This window comes from Euphorbia lathyris, chromosome 3 (assembly GCF_963576675.1).
Source record: "Euphorbia lathyris chromosome 3, ddEupLath1.1, whole genome shotgun sequence".
Classification (NCBI taxonomy): domain Eukaryota; kingdom Viridiplantae; phylum Streptophyta; class Magnoliopsida; order Malpighiales; family Euphorbiaceae; genus Euphorbia; species Euphorbia lathyris.
The window spans coordinates 60600253-60608771 of record NC_088912.1 but is presented as its reverse complement, the minus strand read 5'-3'; the positions used below and the strand labels follow the sequence as shown (position 1 = coordinate 60608771).

The following is an 8519-nucleotide window of genomic DNA, read 5'->3' as shown; positions in this document are numbered from 1 at the left end:
GAATACATAATAATTAAAACTATCAGCTATTTTTCTATTCAAATTTATGAATATCAAATATACATGCATTATATTCTTCTATAATCATTTAAGTATGTCTTCATCTAGAAGCTAAAAAAGTCCAACAAAAAACTGAATTTATATTTGCAGATGTATTATGTATATCCTGCTGATGATACCGCATAAGAAAGAAGAAGCGGGAAACAATAAACTGCTGCACAATTCTTTCCACTGCATGCCAAATCAACACCCTAACATATTCCTTTCACATATCTACAACCACCAACAAATCAAACTAGTTTGCAATTGTCATCTACAGAAGAATCAGAACAGCAATAATTTATGGACGACAAGGAAGAATCTAGTATAATAATTTATAACAAAATCATCGAAATTCCCACGAGAATAATACCATTCAAATGTTAAGCACGTACCATAATAGGGTACAACTACTTCTGTACAAATAAAATTATTAGAAACCGAAAAAGAAATAAAACTGAACATTGATCCACTTAAAGCTCTTTTACTTGAAATACAACAGACCCTACGATAGAGCTGATGAAACAAATGGTAATGCTAAAGGACAACTATAAATGTTATGAGGTAAGTAAAATGTACTTGGTCCAGATTTGACTATCTTCCCTCGAGTCCTTGCGGAACCCAATTAGTCAGAGTTTAAAGAAAAAAACATAAGTTACTCACTCCAGTTTCACTCTGTTGTCATCTTCTTGCTGCTTGTTTGGTTCTGCAGGGAAGTATTTTATACCCACCAGATCACCAACTTGGCCAATAACCTAAAACAACATATATACATACATACCCATGGATTAATTTATGGCAAGTAATTTCTGTGAAAGAAGCATCACACAATCACCAATAAATGACAGTGTTCTCAAAAAAGCATAATGCATATTATGTTGAGTAGCCAATTAAATTCCAAACCACAAGTAGGACACCTAAGTAACTAGCAACCTGTTTGTTTTTTTAGACAACTCTGAGTGTGAAAAAGGTGCATGTGCATCCTCAAGGAATTCAATTTTTGTTATAACACCTTCAACTAAAAAAAGCAAATACCAAAAGAAATCAAAGGACACCCACAAAAATTTAGGTTCTTAGAGATCAGAATTTACTTCCAAAGCTTTAATCAGGTCCTCCTTGGTATGAGAAGCAGATATGCATATTCGCGCCCTAGCCAATAATAGGGGAGTCGCTGGGAAAGCTACTGTCACAACAGCCACCTGTAACAGCAAAAAGATTTTTTAATTCAAATTCATGCAAAACATGTGACAAAGCATTTTACCAATGGAGTCTGTTGCATGAGAATTGCCTTCTGTTTGAGGCACTCCCTTGAGAAGGCAGGAATTTTCGCTGGATTATAAAGCATTATAGGCATTACAGGAGAGTCATTGTCTCCAAGAACCTCAAATCCCATCTTTTGCAATTCTGACCTGAAAAAGTTACTGTTCTCGCGTATCCTTGCAAGCTTCTGTGCGCCTGCATGAAAAAGAACAATCTTTCAGACCCAATTAAATCAAGGATAAGAAATGCACCCTCAAGATGTCCAGTTTGCAAAATTTAATTGAAAAAAATATTATCTTTCGGCCAAACCTCTATTTGAACCATCCTCTCCAAGAATAACTTTAATGGAAGAGATTATTTGTTCCGCAGCTGGAGGTGAGATTGATGTCGCATACAAATGGGCAGGGCAAGTGTGTCTCAAGTACTGAATAAGCTCCTGGGAGACAATGAAAATGTTTTAGAACATTCAATGCCAAATGGAATACCACATCTCGCCCAAATTATGATGGCAAAAAGCATTCTGAGGCCCCTGATCGTTCATTGTTTGGTGCATTAAACCCTCGATCTTTCATTTAGACACATTGAGCCCCTGATCTTTCATTGTTTGGTGCATTGAGCCCCCGATCTTTCATTTAGACACATTGAGCCCTTGATCTTTCATATATGGGTGTATTAGGCCCTTTTGTAAATCAATTCATATATAGGTGTATTAAAGGCATGTTTGATTCAACTGTTAGCTACTAGATGTTGTTGTTGATGTTTGCGGTTATAGTAAGCTGTTTGTTGTTGTTGTTGTTGGTTGTGTGTTATTAGCTGTTTAATTATTAATGGTTGGTAAAATTATACTGAACTGTTGCTGTTAGTATTTAAAATGTCTAATATGAACATGTTTTAAATTAATCAACAAATAAATTATAAAATAAAAAATGTATTATACAAATTAATAAAAATAATTTAAATAAAAAATAAAAAATTTATTGAACGCAACAAAACCTTGTTTTTCGATAGTTATGTTCTAAAAATAAAAATAATGTTAAAAAGGATATACATTTTGTGGAAATAAGAAAGATAATTTTTTCAATTACAAGTAACTACAAACAGTTGTTCATGAAAAGCTCTGAAAAAGACCTTTTCGTGAAAAGCTCCAAAATGCCTCATATATGAATTGATTTCGTGAAAAGCTCCAAAATGCCTCGTATATAAAGCTAACCACAGAGACCCTTAATAGACTCATATATGAATTGATTTACGGAAAGGCCTAATACACCCATATATGAAAGATCAAGGGCTCAATGTGTCTAAATGAAAGATCGATGGCTTAATACACCAAACAATGAAAGATAAGGGGCTCAATGTGTCTAAATGAAAGATTGAGGGCTTAATGCACCAAACAATGAAAGATCAGGGACCTTAGGATGCTTTTTGCCAATTATGATTATCTGGTGAAAATATCTGATCATGCATCATGTCAATTGGCTTAAAGCACTAATTAGCCCCTTACCAATATAAAATGTTTGCATTTGCCCCTAGACCTATTATTTTGTGATATTGACCCTGACCTATAAAAGATGTTTGTATTTTCCCCCTCGCCTATTATTTTGTGACACTGATCTCTGAGGTAGAGCAATCTATCACACTTGGTCCAATTTAGACAAATTAAAGCGTATACAAGGACACCAGTTAAATTTGTGTTTGACGATTGCTAATAGCAACAAAACTGTTATAATATTGCTCCAATCTGCTTAGTTGCCTCAATTTTCACATAATATTTCACACCCGAAAACCACTTGTTTCTCCGCTTCTACAACCTTGAAGAATATCACTTCTACTCCACCCGATTAACAATCATCTCATGCGCGATTTTACGGGTCCCTTTACATACGCACTAATTTTTGTCTATTCGACAAATGCGAGATTGATTGCTATACGTCAAGGGGTCAATGTCACAAACTGATAGGTCAGGGGGCAAACCCAAGCATGTTTTTATAGGTCAGGGGCCAAATAGTACTTTAAGCCCATGTTAATTCTATAATCACATTACAATTGCAGTAAATCATTAACCAGTTCAGGATATTCCTGTCAGCTAACCATCTAAAAATCCAATGCTATGACTGAACTAAAGTCTACAGCAATGCAGACGGTAGGATGCAAATTCCTCTTGGTTACATATTTGCTGCAATGAGACTTTATAACTGTTAAATGCCTCAACAACAATTCATCTTTTTTACAAAATCAGGATATATACACATGAGACAAAAACAAACCTTTGATCCTGCAATATATCCTCCACATGATCCAAATGATTTAGTAAAAGTACCCATCATGATTTCCACATCAGCAGTGTCCACTCCTAGGAGCTCACAAACGCCTCTCCCTGTTCTCCCTACTGCTCCAATGCTATGAGCCTCATCCAAATACGTATATGCCTACAATACAATATGACTGATGATATAAAGAACAAGAAAATAGAAGTAATTAACAAAAGCATGAGGCTGTACATACAATAACCATCCGAGATGGGATAAATTTCGAAGAACTTCACAAAAAATCAGTAAATCCAATTGAGATCATCCGACCAGATTTTGACATGCATATACGACAAAGGGATAAGTACAAATTTAAACCTTGTGGTTACATGAATTTGCAAAGATGTTCTTGTAGCTTCAAAGTTTGCAAACATGGGCCTGAGGTTTCTTCCATTTGCAAAGATAGACTTTATCACTAAAATTATTAGTAAAAAAAGGAAAATTTTAGTCATTTTACCATCTGTTTCTTCTTTAAAATATTTTTATATGTTAGGACTTGTATGAATCGATCTAATAGATAGAGAAAACCTCAAACCTGCGTTTGGAAAATGTTAAACCACCGGGAGGTCGTTACAAATAAGTAAAACTACAAGGTTTATTTTTGTACATTGCCTTAAACAATACAACTTTGTTGATGCTACCTTATATTTTTTGCAAATTGCTATAATCTCTGGAAGTTTGCAAAGCTCCCCTTCCATGCTGTATATCCCCTCCACAATTACAATAATTTTCTTCCAAGGTCTGTGAGTCCTGGGTTGTCCCTCTGCAATTTGTTCTCTCAACACTTCCTCCAAATGCGAGGGCGCTGCAAGTAACAAAAAAGTTTAAAACATCAACACAAGAGGTCATTTCAACTATATTATTCAGATTTAAATGGAGCAAGCACCATATAAACAACTCTAAGATTCAATCAAGCTAAGGCGGGCAAATTCTCAGCAACATTGGCATTGTTGATATATTTTTATTTCATGGACTGATTAATTTTTTCGAAATCATGACCTGATCAGATTTGGAAGAACCACTGCCTAAGACTTACTATTGTGCTGGAAAACACGGATTGTAGCTCCTGATCCACGTGCACCATTCACAATAGAGTTGTGGTTCAAGGAATCACTAATTATCAAACCACCCTGTAATTGAAAGTACAATGAGATTAGAAATCAAATGTGATAGCAAATTTCAGTGATTACTCAAACTCAAAGCATTCTGCATCAACCTTCCCCATCAGAACTGGAAGGATAGCAGAATTTGTAACATAGCCCATGCCGAACACTATAGCTGCTGATTTCCCAACAAAGTCTGCAACACACTTCTCCAGTTCATTGTGCAATACTGTTGTTCCTGTAGAAAACTGTTTCTGTAAAAAAATTGGAGAATTTAAGCACAAGTATTTTACAAAGTCACAAACTCACCTCCATCCACCCGACTGCTACATGTGCTTGGAGCATATTTCTTTAATGACTCAATTACTCGAGGTGTGCAGTATTCATCTGCTGCAGCAAAGCCAAGATAGTTGTACGACCCCAAGTTAAGGCATTTTCTAATGTTTGTGGTTCGTCTGTGCCACAGCAACCAGATACACAGGTTCTCAATCCAATGATTTCACACAGACAGCTTTGGATAAAAGATTTTAAGCATATAACGTTAAACTCTAATATAGCCGTGGAAAATCTTACGTTAGCGTCTTGTTATTGTCGTTCGAGTAACGCTCAACCACATCAAACCAGGCATCAGGAGCACTAGCTATTGGTCTCCCAAAGCAATCCTATCAATAAAAAACACTTGTTTCTGAAGTATCCTCGAATCATAAATCTGTATAGAAATCACCAGGGCCAAAACCATTGTTCCTATTCAGATTTTCCAGTTTTCCAAAATTCTCATTGCATAAAAGCTGACAAATTGAGGATACTTCCTAGAAAGTAATTAATTTCTATTTCAACGATTCAGCGAACCTCTCTAGATAAGAGTAATGAAGTTCTAATTTAGACTAGTAAGTTGCTACAAAATAAAAAATGTATGAAAGTATTAGCATAAAAAAAAAAAACAATAGGAATTCCAAATAAACTTCGTTAGTTAATGCAAATGCATCAATAGCAGGATTCAAAGCAAAGGTAACTGATAATTAAATAAATGGATTTAAAAAAAATAAAAAATCTAGTGCACTATTAGGTACCTGAATACGGAGATACAAACGGCGAGTATAGAAATCTTCAAGTCCCAAACAGATTGGAGCATAACCCTGATATAATAAATGATTAGCATGAACATAAAACTCACGCTGGAAGAAGTTAATGAACGGAAATGAACCTGAAGATTATTGGAGGAAAACCAGTCGAAAGTTTTTCGAAAGAAATCTCTGATTTGACCAAAAGCGAACAATAATCCATAGCTAAAGTACGTAGTTAGCGCTGTTAAGTAGGGAATTGCAATCATTTCCTTTAATTTTGCTTTTCTTTATCTTCTGTAAAGTCTATTATTCAACTTCCGTACTCTGCACAAATTCAACAATTAAAGGAGAGCGCAGAAAAGGAAAGCAGATCTAAGATGAACTTTTCTGTAGATGAGGGGAAGAAGAAAGGAGGTAAATTTGGAATTAGATTTGAAAAGGTTGAAGACGACTAGGAAGTCTTCGGGTAAGGGGCGGATACGATCCACATCCGGATTAATTTCCGACCCGTTCAAGGGAAAGATGGAAGATACAGCCAAAATTGTTGTTATTAATATTACTCGACTCGATTACTCAACGGCCGGGCATAGCCTGCAGTTCCGGCTTAAATTCTTTTCCCCACAGCACTTGGAAATTATTGAGAAATTTCTTAATTGTTTTTTTTTTAATTATGGTAAATTACAAGATTCATTTATAAACACAGCTCCTGAGATCAAGGTCAGACCCCCGGATATTAAGAAGGGGATTGAGACTGGAGTGGACTCAGTTTCGGGTTCCGGGTCAAGGTTCGGTGTTTTGTCTATGGAGGAAGATCAGGACTCGGATCCTTCTGATAAGCAGATTGATTTAAGCATGCCTGGTCTGGAGTCGGTAGAGCATGCCTCTAGTCTGGGTAATTCTATTAATCCTCTCTTTGTCTCTAATGCTTCTGCTAAAGGCAAAGAGATTCCCCAGTCTATCCTGTCAGCTGGGAAGGGTTTGAGTAGGGAGGCGAGTACTCTACATCCTCCTGTTGATGCTCCTATTGGTAAGACTATAGGAGTGAGTAAGTTAAACATGAAGAATCCCAAAGGGAAACCTAAAAAGAACCTTCATGGTTTGAATTCTTTGGATAAAATGGGTCCTTCTGGGACCGCCTCTAGGCTCTCCGGAGCCCCGAACAAATACCTGATCTAGGGTTTGGGCCTGTGTCTGTAGTCTCCCCCTCTGATGGACTTCTTCGTTTGGAATGTTAGAGGTGCGGCGAGCAAGGCTACCCGCATTCATGTCAATGATCTCATTAAACAGTTTAACCCTTCCTGCTTTGTCCTTCTTGAGACCAAGGTTAGTGGAGCCAAAGCAGATGAGGTGGTTAGAAAGTTTAAGAATTGGAATTGCGTCAGGTCGGAGGCTACTGGCCGGGCAGGGGGGATTTGGCTCTTTTGGAAGCCAGGTCAAGTCAATATTGATATTGTTATTATGGACAGTCAATTCATCCATAGTAAGGTGTGTTACCCGGGTAATAAACCCTTCTTTATTACCTTCGTCTATGCTGATCCTGTTTCGACTAACCGAAGAAGGCTGTGGGAGATCCTTCATTCTTTTAGCTCTAACATGGTGGAGGCGTGGTTGGTTGCCGGGGATTTTAATGACATTGCCCTCTTGAGTGATCAGAGAGGAGGGGGTAATCATTATGTGAACCGGTGTCTTAATCATAAGCAAAGTATGGATATGTGCGGGCTTTCGGACCTGGGTGCTGCTGGCCACAAATTTACCTGGAAAAGGAATAGGGTGTTTGTTAGGTTGGATAAGGTGTACGCTAATGTTGCAGCGATTTATAGGTTTCCTGAGGTCAAGGTACTTAATCTCCCTTTCCGTCACTCAGACCATTGCCCTATCTTCATTAATTTGGTCAAAGGAAATCGGCTGAAAGGTAATAGACCTTTTAGGTATCTTGTGGCTTGGGAGTCTCACCCCGAGTTTAAGGATTTCGTTAAAAGCAATTGGCATCCCCACTCTGATGTTCTCCTCGCTACTGAGGTATTCAGGAGGAATGTGGCTGTTTGGAATAAAAATACTTTTGGTCATATTATCAGGAGGAAGAACAAACTCTTGAGGAGAATGGAAGGTGTTCAGCGTTGCTTGGAGGTTCGTTTTGATCATAGCCTGAATGGTCACCTAAGAGATCTTCAGAACGAGTTGGAAGCTGTGCTTAGACAGGAAGAGCTTCTATGGTTCCAGAAATCTAGGAAGGCTTGGATTCAAGACGGGGACCGGAATACCAGGTTTTTCCACCTCTCAACGATCATTAGGAGACAGCGAAATAGGATCGAGGCTATTAAAGACGCCAGTGGTGAGTGGATTTTTGAGGAGGAGGACATTCGGTGCCTTGCCCTTGATTTCTACAAGGACCTGTTCAGAGAGGAAGCTGCGGACCTAGAGAGTGCCCACTCTGGCATTTCCTTTCCTCGTTTAGGGGAGGATGCTATTAATAATGCTTTCCATCCCATTGAGCTTAAAGAGATTGATCTGGCCTTCTCCAGCATCGGTTCCACTAAGGCTCCTGGTATTGATGGTATCCCCGCTAGTTTCTATCATAAACACTGGGACACTGTTAAAGAGGGTATATACAACTTTGTGTTAGGTGTCTTTGGTGGTTCGAACGATATCAGTTTGGTTAATAAAACCCTCCTTGTCTTGATTCCTAAGGTTGCCAAGCCTTCTTCCTTTCTCCAGATGAGACCCATCATTGTAATGTCTTGTATAAA

At 37.8% G+C, this 8519-nt stretch overlaps 1 protein-coding gene across 3 annotated transcripts; it reads right to left on the bottom strand.

Annotated features, from left to right (window-relative positions):
* Positions 1–385: 385 nt before the first annotated feature.
* Positions 386–6274, bottom strand: LOC136222264 (long chain base biosynthesis protein 2a-like). 3 transcript variants are annotated; one of them, XM_066009840.1, is made up of 12 exons: positions 5913–6274; positions 5779–5844; positions 5282–5370; positions 5018–5163; positions 4822–4946; positions 4642–4735; positions 4247–4410; positions 3564–3725; positions 1609–1735; positions 1328–1494; positions 1131–1238; positions 386–794 (listed from the first exon to the last, which is right to left on the bottom strand). In XM_066009840.1, the coding sequence occupies exons 1-12, from the start codon at positions 6036–6038 to the stop codon at positions 699–701; spliced, it is 1470 nt and encodes a 489-aa protein (XP_065865912.1). In that variant the 5' UTR covers positions 6039–6274; the 3' UTR covers positions 386–698. The 3 variants fall into 3 exon arrangements, with proteins under 3 accessions (XP_065865912.1, XP_065865913.1, XP_065865914.1); XM_066009841.1 differs by lacking the exon at positions 5913–6274 and having other exon boundaries at positions 5018–5098; positions 5282–5417; positions 5779–5839; XM_066009842.1 differs by lacking the exon at positions 5913–6274 and having other exon boundaries at positions 5018–5095; positions 5282–5417; positions 5779–5839.
* Positions 6275–8519: the final 2245 nt, after the last annotated feature.